General features: G+C 45.0%; 1 protein-coding gene across 1 annotated transcript in view; it reads right to left on the reverse strand.

The window, feature by feature from the left end:
- myo16 (myosin XVI) overlaps positions 1-23,420 on the reverse strand; it is an 88,802-nt gene that overhangs the window by 10,582 nt on the left and 54,800 nt on the right. Inside the window, exons 24-34 of the mRNA XM_069663175.1 lie at positions 22,317-22,392; positions 21,098-21,294; positions 20,045-20,125; positions 18,039-18,244; positions 9,957-10,059; positions 9,166-9,262; positions 8,806-9,079; positions 6,375-6,757; positions 5,012-6,268; positions 2,479-2,631; positions 2,040-2,125 (exon numbers count right to left, since the gene is read on the reverse strand). Of these exons, the coding sequence (XP_069519276.1) occupies positions 2,040-2,125; positions 2,479-2,631; positions 5,012-6,268; positions 6,375-6,757; positions 8,806-9,079; positions 9,166-9,262; positions 9,957-10,059; positions 18,039-18,244; positions 20,045-20,125; positions 21,098-21,294; positions 22,317-22,392 (2,913 nt within the window). The remainder of the gene's footprint in view (positions 1-2,039; positions 2,126-2,478; positions 2,632-5,011; positions 6,269-6,374; positions 6,758-8,805; positions 9,080-9,165; positions 9,263-9,956; positions 10,060-18,038; positions 18,245-20,044; positions 20,126-21,097; positions 21,295-22,316; positions 22,393-23,420) is intronic.

Consider the following 23,420-nt stretch of genomic DNA (forward strand, 5'->3'; position numbering starts at 1 on the left):
CCTCATCGTCACTGAAAATGCTGGACTCAGTGTACCATGCGGTGTCGTGATTTGTGTATAGTCTGGGTTTACACACTCATCTTGTCTTCACTATATAATCATAGGATCGAACATTGGTACATCTCTCTTTACAAGGCAATGCTAAATGTTGTCTACTGACTCCTAAAGCTTTCAGTGGCTGCAGCCTTCGGTCACATGGACACATTATGTTTGCCACTCCTCAAACTCAATCTGTCTTTTTGTTGAAGAGCTTTTTATGTTTTTGCTCCTTCATCTTGGTCTGAGCTGCAGGGTCAATTTAAACTGGAGCGATTTATTAGCCTGGAAGATCATAAAAGCAGAATTAAGGATTAGTGAATGCACCTCTTACTGCTGAATGCTGTCAAAGTTATTGTTGTCTGTTCTGTATGTGAAACTTTGTATGCTGCTGTCTTGGCCAGGACTCCCTTGTGAAAGAGATTTTGTATCTCAATGGGATTATTTCCTGGTAAAATAAATGGTTAAAAAAAAAGATTGTGTGAATAACACTGATGTCACAGCACACAGTAGTGACATTAACCTGTACCTTGGCTCATTCTGTGTGATGCTTTTGTGGTTATAAAATATTGACTGATGACACATCGGCTTAAATGCCACCTTCGTACATCAGCCGTTCAGGAGATGTGAGGGGTTATTTTGAACCACAATATTTATTATAATAGTTGAATACAGGATGAACTCCAATGTAATTCAGTTGTTTAAAGTGGATATTATATATAGTGTAAGTCTGATACAGAATTATTTGTCCACCAAGGTAATTCTTCATGGTGGGTATATATGACTTTGTTGCTGGATTAAAAGGACTAAGATCTGTGTTTTTAAGAGTGCTGTGGCTCTATAGTAGCGACAGGGCCTGTGTCCACATGCTTCTCACACCAGTGCTCACTGTTGCTAGGTAACAAAAGTTGTCTGGCGGCACTGGCAGTGACTGTTAAGTCTGTTGTAAATGCTTCGTGATTTTCTTCTATTGAAGGAGAAATTTTACAAAGACCTAAAAACAATGTTAAGAAACCGTGTCCTGGCGTTAGCAGCAGCTCTACACCTGGAAATTGTACCCTCGAAAAAAACGAATGGATTAGCTTCACCTCCGGCATCGTTGTTGACAAAGAAGTCCTTTCCTGATTTTGATGTGTCGTGAGGGAGAAGTAACATTGACAAGCGCAGCTGAAAAAGCTGAACTGCACTGGCTTTGGAAAGAAAATTGGCGCAAAAAAACCGCCGGTCGTGGACACAGGCCCAGAATGTGTTAAATCTGTCTGTTAATCACATGACCTTTAATGACACAGAGAATCTGGTCTCTTTTGATAGAAGACATCTCCTATTGAGTGTGGGTTTTGCCTGAGGTGAAGGTATCTGCAGAAAGTCATCATCAGAGTGTTTCTCTGTGCTGTCAGGTGAACGTGATGAAGCTGGTGAGCTTCTATAGCTTCACAAATAACATTCGTTTTTGGTCTGTATGTTTTCAATAGTTTCTTTCAATCAAGATCGCTTCCAATTGACTCTGATCAAAATCATATATCAGAAGCTGTGTGTGTGTGTGTGTGTGTGTGTGTGTGTGTTCCTGCATGCGTGCGAGCTTCTGTGCAGGACATTTAATTCAATCCTGTAACCGTACACCTGTCTGCAGAGCCAGAGAAAGCTCCCATGTCATGAGTGATACATGTTGTTCAAAGGAGGCCACTTTCCTGTCCACTCAAAATGTCAACAAACCCAAAACAAAATACAGGCCTGATAAAGTTGTGTTGTCACTGTGCGCGTTAGTGTGGTTGGATGTGCGTAAGCAGGTGTACATGCGTAAGCAGGTGTACGAGCGTGTCAGTCGCAGGTTTGAACAGGCAGGTAGATCTGCCATTTAGGATCCGGGTGTTAGAAAATAAGGTTGCAACAAAAAGAAATGTCACCTGACAGTCACACATTTAATTAACAATAGATAATAGTTAATTCATATAATGTATCTGTCTGTGTCCTCACTGTGATAGTGCCTGTCTGCGTGTGTTTACCTGAGTGTGATGGCTGTCCATGTGTCTGTGCAGAGAGGTGGAGCTGGTCGTGTTTGACTTGCTGTGACTCTCGTCCTCCAGCGACCCTGAACGCACAATATCAAAAGACACTTTTTACAAAGCACAAACATCTGAGGGAAAATTCTCCCACGCACAAGAACAGACGTTACATCACACAAGCGATTGGCAGATGGTTCAAAAGATTTCCTCATGAAAAGAGGCTGTTTGTTATTTCTGTGAGAATTTAAAGAACATAATGTTATCGCTCTGTGGCTGCAGCTGAAAAATATAAAAAGGCTTTTATGCTATCTGCAGCCTCCTGTCCTCATTGCTCAGGTCACATTATGTCATAATGTTGTTCATTTGTATTTAATTTGTGTTAAAGGAGGAAAGAGGGATCACAATAACCAATGCAGATGAACAATATTCAGATTGTTACCGTTGGAGATCTGGTTGCCGTTCTCTACGGGGGCGGGGTTCGAGGAGTGAGGAGTGTGGTTGTTGGCGTTCTTGTCCTGAAGCTGCAGAGATGGTGAGGTGGGGGCGGAGCCAGAATCTTCCCTCCCTGGCAGATTGATGTTAGAATTGAATCCTGGGAGGAAAATAAACCAAGAGGAAACACATATCAGAGCCATATACAGTACACGTCAGACATGGGACATATTCAGATTCCATTATGCAAATGTTTAAGGTTTATAAAAAAGTCCTGGTAATACAGCAGAATATCATAATTCTGCTGATAGACGAGAGTTGTATAATTCAGGTGATTCTTTCCCCACTTAGTCAGACCCCTCCTTGAGTCTCTCTCCCAGCCTTGACCTGCCTCTGACCCTGCTGCTGCTCCTCGGGGCTCACATGCTCTCACACACTGAATGAGTAAGGGACTGTGGGTTCATGTATGGTAGCTTGAATGGGAATTCGTCAGCTGCTGTCCCACATTGAGAATATGTGCCTCCTTGTCTGCCCATGGTCACAAGGTGCCTAAATATAAAACTCTACTACAGGTCCCATGGGTTAGTCGCATGTTTCTGAGTGATAAAAGCCAAGGGAGACCATGTGAGGGCTGCAGACCTGTGCAGAGATGAGTCACAGTGAGTATCTTAATTTGTAGAATGAAGACAATAATGAGGAGGAATTAGACTTTTATCCAGTTTCTGGAAGTTGCCGGTAAGGCATGAGGTGTCTTGTGACAGTGATTTCCTAAAGCCTGCCAAGACCACCTGCCCTCTTCCCCTGGCATTCCTGTGGTTGTCTCATTCCCTGAGGATGAGGAGGGGGAGGAGGAGGAGGGGAGAGGCAGCTGCTCTTCACAGAGATGTCTGGGATAGCAACTGTAACCCCTGGCCCCTCCCACAGCGTCAGGTATCACACTCTGGTCATTTAACAGCCGAGGGGGGAACGGAAGTAGGCCATCCTGTTAAGCCCATCGGCATCCCTGCGCTCTCTGATCTAAGCGGACCGCCTGGCTTTGCCCACTCAAAATAACAGAAAGGTTGTGATCCCCAGTGCCAGGTTCCTCTGTCACACACACCGTTTCCATGACGCAAGCGCTTTTCCTGCGTAGGTCCAGGTGCTGACGAAGCGCGAGGCGTCACGTGAGGCAAATGCGTCATAGTGTGCACTTGCTCTCATACCGTCTCTTATAAGGACTTCAGCTCCCTGACCCTTGAACTTATTACAATAATAGAAGTATGACACAACTGTCTGACACAAACCCCGCGGCTCCACGATAACATGAGCCGCTAGCAACTGACACAGAAAGCTAATACTTTCACTTAATTGTCATTTTCCTAACTGTTCAGGATGTCCTGTTTACTGCTGCTGGGAGGGTCACGCTGCCTTCAGTAGAACATGAGTGAGCTGTTAAATATTTGATGCCCATCCTCATCATCCTGCTGCTCATGTATTATTAAACCAGCCACAACTAATACACTTGGAAGAAAGAGAGAGTCTGATAAAAACACAGTGGGACAAGGCCGCTTGGAACTTTCTTAGGAAATAGGAAGTTCCCTTTCATAATAGCAGCACAACGTAATCTCATTATGCGTTTCAAACCTCTGACCCCAGGACCCTCCCCCTTTTCATTGACCATTTGTGACAAATATGTTTGGCCCCGTTTTGAAAAGGTCAACCTTTGCATCAGTGTCACAGCCTGTATGTGCTCTGCATGTAGCGCACTAAGCTAAAATACAAGGCAACGCAGCTACAACATACTTACAGTGCAGTCAGTGTGGTGCTAAGTGGGCTACACGAGCTAGCTCATTAGGCAACATGTTAGGAGGCAGCTGCTGCAGCCAAAGGGCATCGCACTGGAGACTGTAACAAATGGGCTTCCTCCAGTGGGCCAGAGAAGGTGTCTGGCTGCACCTGAATTGATGTAAGGAGTTTATAAATGTAGAAAAAGGGGGATTTGTGGGATACTTTCCTACCACTCAAACACGGAGCATGAGTGTAAACCCTCACACACATCGACCCCCACACAGAAAAGCAGGTGGTTATTACTTACCTACAAGCTCACTACTACTACTCCTGTTGTACAGAAGGTAATCACCCAGTACCCAATAAATCATGCGGCACAGAGCGGGCTCAGACTCTGATCATGAACTCATCACAGTAGATAGAACACATAATGGACACATGCACAGTCCTGCACAAATGTGTGCACGTACACACACACACGCACACACACAAAAGTACCAACATTCATGTTCGCTGAAAGGGACACTGAAAAATTACAACACAGCAAAGGTTAACTCCCATTCCAGCCCACATTATGGAGGTTAGGCGTATCCTGGCCTGAGCTATGTGTTAGTTAAATGTAGATGCATTATAAAAATGATCATGTTTTTCCCAGGGAATTTTAATCCCAGCTGGTTTAAATAAACTGTAAACACACTGTGATCTCTTCTCTGCTTGTGTTTTATGTGTGTGTTTCTGTGTGTGCGGGTGAGGTTGCATGTGTACTGACAGACCTCCATCCCTCATCTTGCGGCCAGATGTGGACTTCCTCAGCAGGCTCCGTCCAGAGCTAAACAGGGTGTTGAGCTCATCCAGTGGGCTGGTTAGAGGTCTGCCATTGGCTGGGTTGAACAGCAGGGGAGAAGAGGAACACGAGTGTGCTCTCCGAGGCTCAGGGCGAGACATCTTCACCGGGGAGTAGGGAGGTGGCTTCCCCAGCGGCTCCCCGACCGCCCTTTGAGAGGAGGCGGTTTTGGGCGAGTCCGAACCTCCTGTGACAGATGCTGCTCGAGTCAGAGCCAGGAAGCTGGCCTCAGGCGGGAAGGGGAAGTGTGAAGGGGGTCTGTAGGGGGGAGGTGGGTTATTAGGGGGAGGAGGTGGAGGTGGAGGGGTGAGGGGGGGAGGTGTGGGCTTCTTCTCTGGCATGAGGACAGTGAGGCTTGGGGAGGAGTCGGCCCTCTGGCGGGCGTACTGAGGGGACAAGGGGCTATCGGGCGTAGCGTAGTTCAGGTTTGTCTCGAACACTGGTAGCTTCTTGACCTCCAGCGGGGTGAGGGGGGACTCGTCTGAAGCAGGGGAGCAGGTGACAGGGGACGGGGGAAACACCAGGAGAGGAGGACGGTGGGGGAGCAGGTTGGGGAAGGGAGCGGGGATGTCACAGCTGCCATCTTTGCCGTGCGGGGTTTTAGGAGTGCTGCTATTGAACGTGCTCTGTGAGTGACTGATGTCCATGGCAGTGTTCGCGCCTGCTGACACCCGTTTGCTCTCCCCGCTCTGAGGAGGTGACGTCCCTAATCCCACCAGGCCCAAACCGAGAGCCTCCCGTTTGGCTGCCCTGGTCGCCACAGCTGCAGGAACTCCGGCATCATCATGAGGGAAATACTTCATCTCCTCATAGACGGCCTCTGAGTCAGTGAGCTCGGGGCTATCAGGGGGCTCCTGGAGGCTCCGAGCCCGTTGCTGGGAGCCCAACATTTCTATGTACACGTCCTCCTCGTCGTGGCCCTGGAACAGACTCAGTCCTACTCCATGTGGGGCATCTATAGAGGCTGCTTTCTGCAGCAAACCACCAAACCCTCCAAATCCGCCGGCACGGGACAGCAGCGCCAGCTTTACATCTGCAGGACGCAGCTGGTGGAGCTGGGGGGCTACAGCGTTGATCTCCTCATACGAGCCTGACAGTTTTGTGTTGGGACTGCGCTTAGGTTTGGGAGGTGGCACCTTCCTCATGGTTGTGTAGTCGTCACTGTGGGGACGGGGCTTAGACAAGGCTGAAGAAGCAATTAGATACAGAGAAAGTCGAAGCATTAGGAAACAGCACTGACACCAAAAAAACACCATCTGTTGTGTCTTCAAAGAGCAGTGGAGGTGATTTACCTGCTGGGTCTGTGGGGGACAGCTGGGATTTAGGAGGGCTTCCAGCTGGCGAACCATAACCCTCAGGAGTGGGGCACTCTTTAGCTGCCATCACCAACCCTGCACTAACTGCTTCATAGGATGCACTCAGGCGAGTGTTGGGGTCCCTCTTTGGTTTGGGAGGAGGCTGCTTCCGAGGGGAGGAGAGGCTTCCCCCGCCTGCCCCGTCGTCGTTGGTATGAGCTACCTGCTGCAGGGCTGGTTTGATGGATGTACCGACAGAGGAGAGGACCATGTTCTCCATGGCGAGGGGGGTTGGCACTGAGCTAGAGCGAAAGTGGCGAATAACTCGACAGCCCCCGTTAACAGGACCGTCGTAGACTTTCCCACTTTTCTCCAGAACCCTAGAATCGGGAAGAATTACAGAATAAATATTAAAATGAAAACAATAGGTTCTTTTTTTATTATCGACATCACTTGTACTTCATTTTTACTTTTCACAAAACACGCATAAAAGGCAAAACTTTTTCCCATTCAATAACTCCCTGATCCAGATCCACTTAATTGCTATAAATACTCTAATTCAATGTATGCCTGCTTCAACTGTCATGCCACAAATATGAGCTAAGGAGGCCAATTGAAGGATAAAGACCAAAGAGATTATGCTTTAAATCTAATCTCCTTGCAGTAATTTGATAACATCCAGTTTGATATTTCCTTTGCTAATCTGCGTGAGCCATCTGTTCCATGATGCAGGCTGGGGGTGGCCAAGCGAGCGACTGTGTAGGTGATGGGAGACGACATTTTAAAAACCTGCAGAGAAATTAGGTGAGTTTGGCTGAGTGGGTGCATGTGATGTGGATGTGCAGAGGTGTGTGTGTGTGTGTGTGCTTTTTAATCCCCTCTACAACACAGCAACCACGACTCTTCTCCCAGTCTGTCTGCTGACGTCCCTCCTACGGCTTGAAGCCCCCCTGTGCTTGCGTCCCAGCAGCAGATGTTACGGGCACAAGGACACACAGAGGAGACAGGAAGCATGGCCGGGTATCTTTCTTCTCATCTTTTAGGGTGTTTTTCTTTTGTAATCAAACATATAACAGTGTGGTAAAGATTTACAGGCTTATTTGTGCTTTAATGCATCGGCCACGTCCAAGGCTGGGGTTTTTCTAAGATTACAAAAGTGATTTTTCAAAATAAAGGTTGTTCATTTGGCATTTACTCTAATGAGCTTCTTATTACCTTTTTACCCGTTTCTCCCTCAGCCCTCAGGGGTAATTCCATATTCTCCAGGCATCGCATGTTATATTAGAACGAGGTGAGATGGAGATAAGGATAGCGTTCCATAGGCGCAACACTACACTAATACCATCTGATAACGCAGCTCATTATCCGACTATCCATCATGAAACTAACAATTAAAAGCCCGCTGCGTAAAGGGATACAATGACATCATTAATCACAAAACGCACACACACAAGCAGTCACGCAAAACACAGGCACACACATGCAGACACATATACACGCAAATAAAACACACACACATTTATTAAGGCACATGATTGCTTCTACAGTCATAAATCCTGTGAATGACAGCGACTGCAGCTTGTTTACTCTCTAGGTTTAATAATCCTGCAGTCACTATGAGGTATTCACCTTTTTTATTTTGAATTACACTGTAGTAAGTAATCAAAGTTCTATTTAAGTGAGAATATAGTCTTGATTTTCAGCAAGCAGCAATTCGCCCCTGGAAAAAGCCGCTGTCAGTCAAAGCTGGTGTTCTCTGTCATCCATAGAAGCAATAGTATTTGAAATTGGCGCCATAGCTGTGGAGAAAGTTGTACAAACAGCTCGTGGTTTCGCCCATTCTACATTCCTACAACACCCAGCGTGCATTGCGCCCGTCCCTCTGAAAGGAACAGCCCAGCGAGAGACGCTGGAGTGAAATACTACCGTTTCGCTGCAGACAATGGATCAGAGCTAAAGAATCTGAAATACGACGAGAATATACCGGTGGATCGTCTTAAACATCTTCAGGTCTGCAGTCTACATTTCAAACCTGATGATTTTGAACGAGACATGACATGGGAGGCGGGCGTCCTAGATTGAGGAAGTGTAGTTTAGCAAGCTCCCTGGCCTCCGACAGATGACGCTTTCTACATAGTCTGGTGGAGGTTTTCCAGGGCCCATTGGAGAAGTGGATAGCGTCCTCCAAAGGCACAGAGACAATTGCATTTTGTCCTGCCATAATGGCATTAGCCCTCTATAATAGCATGAGAGGACTCAGGTGAAAAATTGGCAAACTGGCCCTTTAAGTAGCATGGTATATCATCCAGACAATACTTTTTGATCAACTGCAACAAAACAACATCAAAGTATACATAAGAAATATGGACAGACAAAATGACCATGTACTTTTACTTTCAGATCTAACTGAAGGTGTTTTCTTATTTACCTCCTGACTGGCTGATCCTCCTCCTTGCCCACCGGTTCAGGCCTCTCACCAAGTGGCGGGCTGTTGCAAATTGTGTTAAGGATGCTGCTGCCATGGCAGCGCAGGCGGTCGCTCTCTCGCGCGATGTCGGATGCATTTTGGATGACCAACTGGTCGTAAGTTCGCAGCCCCATGTCTTCCGCCCCCTGCAGGAAACGCTGCAAACTGCACTCCTCTTTCTGCTGTAGCGAGAGCCTGCGATGAACGCGCTGTCGGGCCAGCCAGCCACGCACCACTGAGACAAGAGGAAGAGGACAGGAAGAGCAACATTAGAGGTGTTGTTGACAAAAAGACAATTTATTTTGTTGTTTTGGATGTTACCTTTTTGACAGGTGATGATCTTTTTATGGAGCTGGTAGCAGCGGTCGTTAAGCTGGTCTGCCTGCCAGTACCTCAGAAACACTTTACTGCTGCCCATCTACACACACAACAACAAATCTGATCAAACATACATATCGCAGCATTGCTGCACACTATCATGCCATCATCTTTATCTTCTGGGAGTTGCCAGCAGGCCCAGTGAAGCTGTCCTCTCTTGGAAATCTCAGAAGAGTGTGAATTGCTGGTTGAGGGATGGGAGATCTATGGTAATAAGTGGGTGTGGAGTGTGGGCAGGGTGTGGGGTTTGGTTGTTGACAATGCACTCACTTCCTGAGCTTATGGGGTGTTCGGAGGGTTGACTGAGGTCACTTTGTACCAGGTGCACTGAACTGTGGGGGCGACATACTTTCACAAACACAATTCATTCCAACACTCGCTACTTGTAGGAGTGGTTTGTGTTTGTGTGTGTTTAAAGAAGGGCCGTATGGAAAAGGTGTCTGCTGGGCATTGTGGAGGAGTGTGTGTGCGTGTGCGAGGCGGAGCTGATGTGACCTGTAGGGTCACACACTCAGACACAACAGCAGTCTGGCAGACAGGACATAGAGGGGGGCGGAGGGGTCCTTGCTCTTGTGTGTGCGTGTGTGAGGTGAATGATGATGAGGTGAGACAGCTGGAACGAGTTGTCAAAGATTCCATGGGATCTTTCAGATGGAGGGTCAGGGATTAAGTCATTTGGCAAATCTTTTGTTATTGATGGAGACACAGAAACACACACACACACACACACACACCTGCCATCCCTGGAGTTTGGACTGCTGCAGAACCGAGCGACATTTCTCCTCTGGTGACAGTTTCTTCTTGTCTCCCAAAGTTGGGACCACGAGGTCTTTATATCTGAGACACAGAAAAAGAACCAGAGGACATTAGAGCTGCAAAGACAAAACACTTTGCAGTCTGAACTTAAAAATCTAGACGAGACGTAGTGAAACCCCCTCGTTTGAGAAACAATGGGTGCAGAGGTCAGTGGGGTCATATGGCAGCCGAGCCAAACAGCATCTGTTCCTATTGGTGTTGCCCTGGGCAACCGTTTCTATGAATGGTCAGCTGGACAGTGGTTTGTTTGTGCCTGGGATGAGGGGGTGCGAAAGGGAAAGTGAGCAAGAGACATGTTGACACAGAATTGAATGACAGAAAACATATAGCTCTTTATATGGACATACCTGCAGAGTGTTATGTTGTATGTATGAAAACCTATGATTTTCAGTGTTGAACAGCTACAACAGAAAGTATGTTACGATACAAAATTTCAAATTTAAACAGTAAAAGTGGAGTCAAAAGGTATATTGAAATATAACAGGCTTTTTATCAGAGACCACAGGGAATGTGTGCTCTTCCTTTTGACACTAGTCTGTTGTTTTTTATGTTAAATTACACAGAAATAATACGACAATAAAACAACCAGCTGCAGCCCAGTGGTAGAGTGGGTCGTCTTTCAATTGGAAGGTTGGTGGTTCGATCCCCAGCTCCCTCAGTCTACATGTCGAAGTGTCCTTGGGCAAGACACTGAACCCCAAATTGCTCCTGGTGGCAGAGCCATCAGTGTGTGAATGTGTGTGTGAAAGGGTGAATGTAACATGTAGTGTAAAAGCAGCTCTGAGTGGTCGCAAGACTTGAAAGGTGCTATATAAGTACAGTCCATTAACCACTTAACAGCCAAGTTAGGCAAAAAAATGTTTAAAATTATGAATCATAAGTTGGAGTCATATTTAAATCATTTTGTCATGTTGAGTTATAGAATGGAACCTCTGCTGCTTTCATGAAGTATGTATTAATAGGCAAAATTGAGCACAAATGTCCCATTCAGTTGTTATTCTGCATGCAAGAGAACTTATCATACAGTATGTTAATTAAGATTTGAGTTTTGGCTCAGAAGATTGATCATGTATGCTTGTTTTCTGTCCAGGAGCTGCTTAGGTAACTGTGATTCGTGTGCATTAACATATATTAACTGATGGATCTCCTTCGTACCCTGAAATTACACACAAATATAGCTAAGCTTAAATGATGACATCCTGTAACTAGAGACCCTTTTCTATAATCTTTTAAATCCATGGTTCTCAACTGGTGGGTTAGGACCCAAAAGTGGGTCGCAGAGCTGTTTTCAGCGGATGTGTGCTTGAAATTAAAAAAAGGTTGTGGCAGTTTCTGTTGAAAAAAGGCTGAGAATTGAATAATTTGTAGAGGGAATATGTTAATATATGTTTGTAATATGTTTTGTGAAGTTGCCACACTGTGATATTTGTTTCTGTCTCAGGTCCAAACTGCGACATTTTTCATTGAAGAAATGTGAAATTTGGGTCGTGATTTGTCATTAAGGAGGTGGTGGTGGTGCGTCCTGAGGCTAGACCAGTTGAGAACCACTGTTTTAGATGACAGTTTACTAACTATACTTATGTGAGTATATACAGTCATACATATATAAGTCAGAATAGTGACATTTGCTGAATAAAACAAGAATATCAGTAGTGAGTCACAAAACCCCCGAACTTTAAATCCATTGGTCAGTACATTTTGTCAGTCCGTGTCTGTCTCTTCTGTCATCAATGACAGAAGAGGCCAACTGATGATGTCACAACTCTTATGAGGAAACTATAAGAAGCAGATGGCTGGAGGCATTAACCACTTGTGTTGTCAATAGAGAGTAAGTGAGGGCATGTGAATGTAGGATATGTTTGATTTGCAGGAGTGGCGTCCGTCTGAACTCTCCCTAACCCTCTCTCTGTATGGAAATAGCAGTCCTGCAGACAGCACACGCTGTCCCACTGGGCCCATAAAACACAAAGGAACTCTGTAAACCCATGACCTCCCCTATGAGGATATGAAAACCATCGATGGTCCCGGCTTTAACAAGACCCAAGGGGGCTTCATGTGGACTCAGAGAAGTGAAATAAGGCTTTTGATAAGAGTTTAAATGGAAGGCTACAGGACGCTAATGCTGCTCTCTGTGACCAGAGGGCCATCAGTGACGACTGTTATTGAGCATCACAGGGGCTGTAATGGCAACGCAGCTGGTATTTAAACCACTCACTTCCTGTCTGAAGCTGCTCATATCCATCACGCAAACTACGGTTTCCACATCCTAAAAGCATATTGGATTCTTTAGTTATGGACATTCATTGTTGTCAGTCTGTAGCTGTAGCTAACTCAATAACCGACAAATGTGTGTGTTTATCCATCACTGTGGCGTAACGAGGACCCACTTACAGAAAACTTGACGTGTGTGCCTTTGAGCTGCAATTGTGACATTCTCTATGAACACTGATGCCTCCTTCTCATCCACTTTGTAACAATGAAAACCTGATGAAAACAACACATGGAGGGCTGCGATTTACAGTATCAAGGTTCAAACGGCAGCGTTTGACCTTACACATGAGCAGAAAATAAACCCGGCCACAAAACACATAGCCTATCATAAAAGCCAAATAAAAGCAACAGTAAAATAGATTTCCTCATAAATCACTCTTGTTACCAGGACACTTATGTAATTTGCTCTGGGCGACCACTAGGACTTAGTGAAGTGGCCTGTACGGTACCAGTGTGCAACCGTGTGTTTGTGATCAGGAGAATATAGCAACCTGGAGATTAACGGCTGATTTATTGGCCTGTCATTTTGATTAGTCAAGGGCCGGGGCCGGTTTTGAAAGAATGACAAATGGAAAGAGAAAAAGGAATAAGGGACAGGACAAATTGAGATAGTCTGTTTGCACATTAGAGAAACAGGAGAGATAACAACTGAAATTAGGAAACTGAGGGCAGGAAATAAATAATGCTGGGAACAGGAGGAAAGTAGACAAAGGAAGATGAAAGAAAATGATGGTTCAGAAGCGAGAGCACGCTGCAGGGAAAGAATGAGAAATTGTGTGAAAAGAGCTCTGTGATGCAGCAGTGTTATACACCCCCACCCTGCAGCAGCTCCCTTCTTGGCCAAGGCTGTGTTCATTCATTGGGCCCGTCTGTGTTAAACCAATGGAAGCGAGAGAGATATGAATGGCACTCGCGCTGAGCTGACTGGTGTCTTTGTGAGTGGCGGCCACTTAAATGGAGCCGAGCCTTAATGTATAAACAGCAGAACAGAGACACACGACAGACAAAGACGCACTTAAAATGTCAATTTGTAAGCACAGAAAACACTAATCCACAATTCAAACAAACCAAAGCTGGGCAGTAAAACATAGGTAATGCATTACTGTGTTTAGCATATCACTACTTTCTCTGTGACTAGTTTGTAATTAATATTTGTTTCACAAAAACAAGGACTGGTCTGGTGCATGTTAGCTCGATGCAGAGACAGGAAGGATTCTGCCTTTCATTTAATCAAAATCAGGCTTATGTACATGTTGCGCACCCACATTCAGGACTCAGTCATCTGGGCTATTTGAAGATGGTCAGTCAATACTTCCAAACTGTTGCCTTGTTAATGTTAATCGGAATGTTTCTTTTAATAAACCATTGTTAAATTGGGGAGACACAACATGTTGCAAGTGCAGCAGCTGCAGAGTTGCTGGAGGGAACCTTTGATGGAGCAGGGTCCAGAGACAGAGCTTTCTCCCTCTTCCTGTCACACCCGCTGTCCAGAGTGCTGATCTGGTCATTTTCCTTGATGGGTTAGACTCTTATGGACAGTAGTTTGCCATGTTTCATCAGCCAGTTATTGTCATCAATTTATATTAGTTTACTGAAAATACCGTGTTCCCAATCTAGTTTACCGATTTAGATTTACTGGCAGAGCCAACCCATCGGCTATCGACTGATGACAATATAGCGTCTGGGAGTGACGGCCAACTTTCCAGGGCTTCCGATGTATGCAGCAGTTAATGATTAAGGACTCTTGGGCAAGGCGTTCTCGTCCGTGCACTGGTCATTGTTTACAATCCGACTAGCAACCTGGAAAAGCGTAAAGGGATTTGGAGTTTAGAGACAAAGTCTAAGAGTGGACCGTTTGCTGCATGTCTATTTATAAAGACAAATAAAAGGTAAATCGTCATCAGATGATAGCGGATGTGATTCAGGGTTACATTACTGCCGACTGCGTTCCACCTCTTTCACCCTAAACAAAGACTGTTTTACCGCATACAGCCAATGCCTGCAGAATACCAGAATCAAATTGTTTGACTTGCCTACAAATTCTCTTTTCATATGCACAATCTGTTTATGGCGATTAGATTTTTCTAGATTAAGTAGCCAAGCATTGCTGTTTTTTAAGTTTACCTCTGTCCACATGCTGTAGACTCTCTTGTTTTTCAATGTCAGTATAACCTAATTTCAGTAACACCATGGGTATAGCATAGAAGGGCCGTATTCAGGCGGCAATCGGGATGCACCAATCACAGAGCCAAACAGGACTATTAGGAGGGAAGCCTGAATCCAGTTTGACACACCAGAAAGGTTGCCTCTTGTGCTTCAGCGATTAGTGGCTGATTGACAACAACCACCACACTCCATGGAAGCTCAGCTATCCGAATGTATCAATGAGAGGATGAAAGTCTCATTCACGATCTCCTCACTCAACAGGCTTTCCCGACAACAGCTTTTTTTCTCTGGTACCACATTATGGGAGCAATGAGCATCCTTCTGCCTCCAGCATGTCTACAGTATATCACAACTCCAGTTAAAGAACAAAGGAAAGGAAGCATCAATATTCTTTACAACAATATCTGTGTCAGGGAGTGGATGGAGCGCTGCTTCTCTTTCCAATACTTCTCTGGAACACCTGGAGAATCTGGAGATGGAATATTTGCCCATGTATATGCACACAAATTGACCCCCTGACAGACAAAGAGGGAGTTAAATATGCAGCTCGACTGTCAGATACTGGGCTGTGTTTGTTTCCCAGTAATCCTCTGGATGTGGAGGAGCCTATGTAGATTGGACTGAACCTGCTTAAGCACAAACAGTGTGCTGGCCAGGAGTATGAGTCTGCCCTTCTTGCCAACTGTACAAAGCATTCAACTAAGACTAGACTAGGACTTAAAGGTTACTTTACCTGCCTTGTCAACCTGTCTAATGCTACAGCTCACTGTGGCAGCCATGAAGCAGGAAGTACTGCAAAGGGATGCAACCACCCTGCCATCACAGATTCAGTTTGACAATAGCCAACAGGCTTTCCTACTAGTCCATCACCGTTTGTTCTCCGTCAGACTGAGCTGACAGGGAGAGCGACATCAAGGAAACGCAGGTTCCTTCTGTGTTTGTAATAAATGTTGGTTCTCTGTATGATATTACTGAGCTAATGTTAGCCTCAGGTTATGAACACCTTGATACTGACAATGCCGATGATTGGCAAAAGCTCAAAGTAATGTGTCAGTGATGTGAATGAAGCTGAAGTTCAGCTTTTTGGGGTGCCTTAATAGCTTAATGTACATAGATGCATGTACACAGAAAATTTACATAGATACAAAAAGATGCAACATCCAAGCTTTTTGTTGCATGTCATACCCCTCTCTGGTTTCATATCTGCCTCTTTACTATTCTGTTAGATATAAGCAACAATGACAAAAAATCCAAAAAACCAACAACAACAACAACAACAAACTCCGGCAAACTTTCTGGTTTATGTGCAGCAACATGAATGCTGAAAAAACTCCTGTTGGTGTTGCTGAAGTGATCCAACTTGTTAAACAACAGAGCATTTCTACATGTTTCATTTGATCCTCATAATACTCTTCTCAGGCATTTATCCTGGAGGTGGACATGTCAGACGTGGGTATTGAACTGTTCGGTCTCTCTGCTCTTCCAACGACAATAAGCTCTTTCAATGCATGATTCAAATGAACGGCTTAAACTTCCATCCGTCCATCCATCCATCAATTATCTATACCGCTTATCCTGTTCAGGGTCACGGGGGCTGGAGCCTATCCCAGCTGTCATTGAGCGAGAGTTTGTGTACACCCTGATCTGGTCGCCAGTCAATCACAGGGCTGACACACAGAGACAGACAACCTTTCACGCTCACATTCAAACCTTTTTTAGAGTCACCAATGAACATGTCTTTGGACTGTGGGAGGAAGCAGGAGTACCTGGAGGAAACCCACTCATGCACGGGGAGAACATGCAAACTCAGAACACAGAAAGGCCCTCTTCACAACTAGGAACCTTGTAGCTGTGAGGCGACAGCACTAACCTAAACTTTACAATTAAAATTTAAAGCAAACTGGAAACAAGCCTGCGTCTACTTGGTGGTTATATTACAACCAAATCACCTCAGCTGACCCAACCACTGGACATTCACACATTACTTCCCTCAAACTCTTTTTTATATTTCTTTATTATATCTGCTGACCAGCAGGCCCTGATGATGCTCAGTTATCTACCCTTCACAGCCATTGCTAACACATTATCATACAGCACATGGCAGCCTATGATACTCCCTCATACACATGCACTCCCTTTCCTCACACATATGGCTTACCAAACAGCCTTCACAAAACCCTCCCTAGGAATCTTTCAATTACAGCCTGAACAAGGGGGGCTACCGGCTCTATGCGGTACATCCATCAAAAACACAAAGAAGCCGGTGGCAGCTTATGCTTCGGCAATACTCCAATCTATATTGGATTCACTTCATCATTTGACATGGGCCTCGAGTCAATTCCATGTTCACGTTCTCCTTCATGAAAACCTATTATATCAGTTTCACTTATCTATTTCTATGGCTGAATGTTTGATGAAAAAAATATGAAGTGTCAGAATGTTCAGTACTGTCTATCAGTGCAGCACACTTCAAACATTCACACAATACAGCACAGTGTGGGTGAATGCGTTCTCCTTATATTGTGTGTACCTTTCCTGGTCAAGTGTTGCTTTGAAGTATTCAAATAAGAGTGTTTCTCTTTCAAACTAAATGTCCTTTGCTTTTATTTTTCTTTAAAGGATTCAGTATGAGTGATAATAGTTAGAAACAGGATATTTATTAACTTTATATTCTCGCATTCAAAGTTTGAAAGCACAACTACAGTGTATACGTGTGTGTGTGTGTGTGGGGTGATGTTTACAGCAGGGTAGTGGAAACTTTTGGGGAGGTCATGTGACCAGCTTTGTCCTCTCTTATTATCTGGCAGGAATGTACATGTTAATCCCTTTATCCTCAAAAAAGGAGAGAGAGACAGACAGAGGGAGAGAGGGAGGCCAGGAGGCTGACTGAGGATGGGAGAGAAAGAGAGAAAGACAGACTTAGAGCTAAATCCTCCGAGTATTCCTCTGGTTCTCCGAATCAGAGCAACAGGAAGAGAGGGATTGAGACAAACAGCCCGACTGAGAGGGACAGAACGTGAGATAAACACATGAAAGAAAGGTGATGTGACAGAAACAGTTTTCTTTCGGCCTCTCAGAGAGTAACAGAGCAAAAACATTACGGACAGTTAAGTGCGGAACAAGGAGACCTTACACACCGGTTGATGCGTGTGTGTCGGGCTGACATGAGAAATGTGATAGCGGCATTCATCAGCCGCATTAGACTCCAATTATTCTCTTTAAAAGCCATTCAAGGTCATTTTGTGCTTCTAACAGGGAGGGTTGCTGCGACTTGCTAATGTGTCAGTCTGCATGTGAGCGGGTGATCCTGCACGGTATATACCGGGGCGTTCATTTGCAGATGTAAGACAGGCATATGATGTTGAGCTTTCAGCTTACTCTGACCTGCTCGCCCTGTCTTACATAAACTGAAAGAGATCACAGTGACCTGCCGGGAGAGTAATGTATCTAAGGCGCAGAGGAATCCATCATTTTAAAGACCTTTTCTTTTAGAGAGTCTGTGAAGTGATGGAGGAAACATAGCAGGACGGGAGGTTAATTATGCAACACGCTCGGCCACTGACCTGCTGAGGAAGCCCGGGAAGGACAGGCGGACGGGGTATCCATAACGGATCATGCGCACCATCTCCAGCACCCCGATGTATTGCAGCTGGGTGGACACATGGAAGCTGTCAAAACTGTCTGGTTGACCACTGGTGTTGGGGCGTACACACTCCACAAAGTGAGGAGTGCAGGCCTGCAGCTTACTGATTAGCTCTGACAGGGAGTTCTGAAAGAAGCGAGAAAGACAGAAGATATGAATATAAATATGCATTAGTGTTTGGGTTGTTTGCACAATAACAGAAGTAAAAGGAAGGGCTCTCTGTCTTCTTCCTTTTGATGTTGTAACGGGAGTGAGATCACTGTGCTTGAAACAAAGTGGTCAGATTTTTGGGGTGTGTGTTTTGCCTCGGGAGGAAGCAACAGCACAAAGACGTCTTTGCTCTTTCTTAGGGTGTGTGAGCGTGAGAGAGCTTTTCTTCAAGCCCTGAATTCATTGATGCTGCATCCAAGGTCACGCACACACACACACACGCACACACATAACCACACATCCAGATGCGCGTAAACACTTACATCTGCGTTTTTGCCACTCCTCAAACTGACGTCAGTCTTTGCTCGGCATACCTTTAGGTACAATGCTCACCATCTCATCCTGCGTCTATGAACGTCACCAACAGATTTCTCACACACAAATAAGTGCGTACGGCACACAGTGGTTGTTGTTCATTGTTCATTCATTCATGGGGAGGGCTTCATGCTTGGCTTGGTACAGCATCATTCTTCAGCCCACTCTCTCCTTCTCTGCCATTCCCCGAGGGACTCGTCGACCACAAGCCCACAACTCAGATTGTGCAACACACTGGATTCATTCAAACCAAAAGGTGCCGTTTCTCTGGGCCACATTTCAGCCTCCTTGCGTCACCAGCAGACACTGACATGCTTACCTCTGACTGAATATTATATATTGCTTTATATAGTTATGAAATCAAAGTACTCTACTCTTAAGGCTGCATTGTTGCAAAGGCTGTGTATTGTGCACATGTTAGAAAGATGTGAAGTGTTTTGAGGACTTTTGAGTGACTAAATGAAAACAAAATCATCCGGTTGATTAAGAAACTCCTTCAGTAATTTGAGGTAATTTTGATAAATTGCATTTTGGCAGTACATGATCATTATGACACGAGAAATTCAAAGTAATGCTGTTAGGTTGGATCTTGAAGAGGGACTAAATGTCCTAACTCCAAAACCCTATTTTGGAAATTGCTTACTAAAAAAAAGGAGCTGAAGCCTGCCCCAGCATGCATTGGGACAGAGGCAGGGTACACTGTGAACTGTACAGTCCATAACAACACAAACACACATTCACATCTATGAACAATCTGGAGTCCAATCTAGAGTCCAAGCTGCAGTCTGAGCCTTTGGACTGCTGGAGGAAACTAGTGTGGACGAAAAGCACTGGAGAGAAAATGCAAACTCCACCCAGCAAGAGTCTTGTGACTGGCAGAATGGGACCATCTAGCTGTGGGGCACAAGTGCTATCTAAAGAGTGACTCTCATCATTATTGACTATTACGGGTAAGGGAACTAAAGCCGTTTTCCCACTGGTCAAAAAACCTGCTAACACCTGGCTTTTTTTGCTTAATGGGAAAGGCTACAATCGGCACTCTGTCCGAGCAGCGCTCAGACATCGTTCCAAATTTGTCGGCACCGAGTTTGATAAACAGACTGAATAAGTAATAGATACAATAAAGACCTAACCACCGTAACATTTTCACTGTTTACTAACCCTGTTTCGGGCAAGTTTGTAACGTCAGACGGTGACGCAGCACTGACGCAGAACAGAGAAAATCGGCATCTGTAAGCCGGTGTTCCCGGGACTAAAAAACCCTGAGTCAACATGCAAATTTTAGATGGGAAAGGGGTATTCGTATCATGGTTTATGACCCTCTTTAGGGTCTGGAACAAGGCCTTACCTTGTTTTGAACAAACTACACGAGGGTGCAGAGTGGAGGGAAGTGTCTCTTACCCGCAGCTGGACAGCCACCGTGTTGGGCCCACAGCGCTCTAGCCTTTGGAGGAAGGAGCTGGAACCTTTCTTCTTCAAGATCTGACAATTGAAAGAGATAATAGAGAGAATAATAGCGGTGCAACTTCCTTTAACTGACAACTGACAAATATGGAGTCATTACAGCATCAAATATTAACATTAAATCAGAGAGCGTGGCTTTCACTAGGGATAAAAACACGAGTTAAAAAAAATCCTTTGGTCTTTGGTGCTGTTGCTGATTGCATCGCACACTAAACAGTCCCGTTAGACCACTTTTCTGTCACTCCCAATTATTCTGTTTCATATACTTTACAGCTGAACTCGACCCATGGCATTTATTGTCTTATTTATTGTCCCGTGCTCAGTGTGGTGCTGCAATATTACCTAATGTTACCGTAAAAGGCTGCTGGGACACGTCGGGGAGGTGAAAGGGGTCTTATGTAAGCCTGCTCTCTGGATGGCTAATGAGCCACAGAGACACCAGGCAGAAACCTCTGGGTTACACAACCAGCAAGTCTTTTCGGTCACACATGTGCACCAGCACAATAAGCTTCCCAAAGCATTAAGAAACTCAAAAGCAAAGGAATGGGGAGGATGATGAAAAACAAGACTTGAAAAGAGAACAGTTTAATCAGGGGTTTGATTTGAAGGCATGTGATGAGAAAAGTGTATTATGAAATGAATGCATGTGAATGCATGCCTGCAGAGTTTCTATCTCAAACTAATTCACTTCCCAGATGTTTATAAATAGCTCTGTAGTGGGAAGTTGTTTTTTCTAAAAATAGTATTCCTGATTTTCCATTGATCGGCTCAGCAGTGAGTTGTCAACAAACAGCTTCTGACTGGTTCCTTCAATTTATTCGTTATCTAGTTGCAGAAGCTAGCGCTGCACCTTTGAGTGTATTTGTAAATGTATTTTGCAGCCAGAAAATAATCATGTTCTTTAACATTCATTGATGTGCATTTGGCTAAAATGGACTGCATGTGTGGTTCATGCACTAGCCACTCTGTGAACAGTGTTTTGTACTCTACCTTGGTCAGGTCATGGTACCGCCGGGGCTGTTGAGAGACAGTGTTGGCAGTGACAAGGGAGGCTGATGGCATCCTGTGGAGCAACAAGGCAGCTTTAGGCCCTCTCAGCCCAGCGCGGCCCTGGGCAGCTGGCACCAGAGAACCAGTCTGAGTCAGCTTGGACTGGAAGAGCTGCTGCAGTAACACGCTCTCGCTGGCTGCAAGGCACAAAGCACATACACACAGAGTGAGGGAGGGGAAAAAAAAGGGTGAAAAGAAGCAACAGCATTGGTGGAAATAAGGGGGTGGCAGAGAATAATAAGAGGTAGGATGAACAGATTGAGAGAAAGAACGGAGAAAGGGAGGAAAATAACAGTGAAGACGATAAAAACAAGGAAGGAAAGAGGGGTCAGAGGAGGAGCGAGGGTGGGGAGGCATAAAGTTCGGCTCCATGTAAACAATCAGTCCGACAACAAGAGGGGGTGGACCATGCCACTCGACAACACGTGGAGCGGTCCACCACAACAATGAGCTCATTCAGAAAGCCAAACAACATGTGTGTGCGAGCGTGGGCGTGTGGCTCTCATCTACAATGCAGAGAGATAGAGAGAGGGGGGGAAGGATGATGGCAGGTAGGCGTACTAAAGGAAAACAAACACGAGTCCTGGACTCATTTAAGGACATAATTACACACGGCTCCAGGAGTAATTGTCTTTTCATTTAAAGCAATCATTGCCAGCACCTGAACATATAGACTTACATGGATCCCTCTGCCCTCTTCCAGCTTTAAGGCTTAAACTTTAAAGTCAGGAGGGGATGAAATCCATAAGTGGAAACAAAGTACGTGTGTCAATGTGTGCTGATGAATGGCAGTGACACATCGGGCAGACGGAGGGACAACAGCCAAGTGTGAGTGAAGGGCTCGCCTTTAGAAGATTAACCTCATCATGGGAATTATAGCAATTAGGCTGCTGGACGTTACGCTAGCCTGGCAGTCACACAACGGCTGCCTGTGTGCCGCTAACCACAACACCCCACATCTGGCACCTTCTATAGACAATATACACACAGACGGGGCTGTCTGCTGCATATGTGATGAAACACACACATACAAACAGAACCACACTTAGACAAAGAGCGGTTTTGTGCACTGTTGGTTTAGACAAGAGTGCATCTTTGTGATCAAGTGTGCTCTGACGCCACAATGTGCTCATACGGGTGTTATTCATGGGGTACTTACACTTCATCGTAAACAAGAGATTCTGAGGAAGGGAGTCCTTGTTTCTTGTGAGGGATCCGGTGAGGTCATAAGAAATCTGGTGGAAAAACAAATCATAGTCAGTGTGTAAACAAAGTTTGCAACTTTCCCCTGCAAAAAGCATGCTTTCACCAGACACATGAACTTTTACAATGTTTTTCCTCTTGATCAGGAGTAGACTATTGATTTCACATGAATATAAACCTGTTTTTGTCACGTTTGTGTTCACCAACAGAAGTGTCCTTAAAGGGGCCGTATCTTTTAAATGGATATTCTCATATTTTGCATGGGAGTAGGAGTATATTGTTCACAGTGAAAAATTGAAAACTGCATAATTGCGTGTTCTTCCAGAATGAATAATTCAAAAAGGTCGCCTCTGAAATGGGCTGTTAAGAACAGCTGCAGGTTTCTACATAGAACCTTGCTTTAGCTGAAATCGACCAATCGTCATTCACCGTCATTCACCTCAGGCTGCCTTCTTGCCCTAGCTTGTAGTCCAGTCGTTGTCATGATTTCAGCTCACATTCTGATACCTCTTAGCGATTAGCTCGCACATATAAGGCCGAATAACCGATCCTAGAGCAGCCATATTTTTGTACAACTTTGGAGAGACAGTGGGACCGCACACATGGGGGAGGGGCTACGCTCCAAATACTGTCAGCCAATCTTGGCTAAGGTCTGACCTTTGAATGGCAGAACGGCTTCGATTCAGGAGGAAGGAAAGGCTCTGGAGAATAATTTAAAACATGTATGTAATTTTTAAAACGAAACAAACTTTACCAACGTGATTCAAAAACACATTAGAATGATAGAAAATTGATTGCAGAGCTGAAATATGTCCCCTTTAAAAAATGCAAGAGGTTTCCAATGTAGAGAAAAGAGAGCTTTCTTACATGCCTACATTCACATGGCCAAATCTTAGATATAATAATAATTTCTTACTGGTAAGACAATTAAATTTAGGAATTGATAATTGATTGATTGCATAATCCTGTTAACCCTAACCCTGTTTGTCTCTTGCATCATCAGGCTGTATGCTTGTTGATGAGACCGTTATGAATTATAGGTGTGGTGCAAAACGTGGTG

This window comes from Semicossyphus pulcher, unplaced genomic scaffold (genome assembly GCF_022749685.1).
Source record: "Semicossyphus pulcher isolate SPU_LCO1_2020_fin unplaced genomic scaffold, fSemPul1.0.p SCAF_15, whole genome shotgun sequence".
Taxonomy (NCBI): Eukaryota; Metazoa; Chordata; class Actinopteri; order Labriformes; family Labridae; genus Semicossyphus; species Semicossyphus pulcher.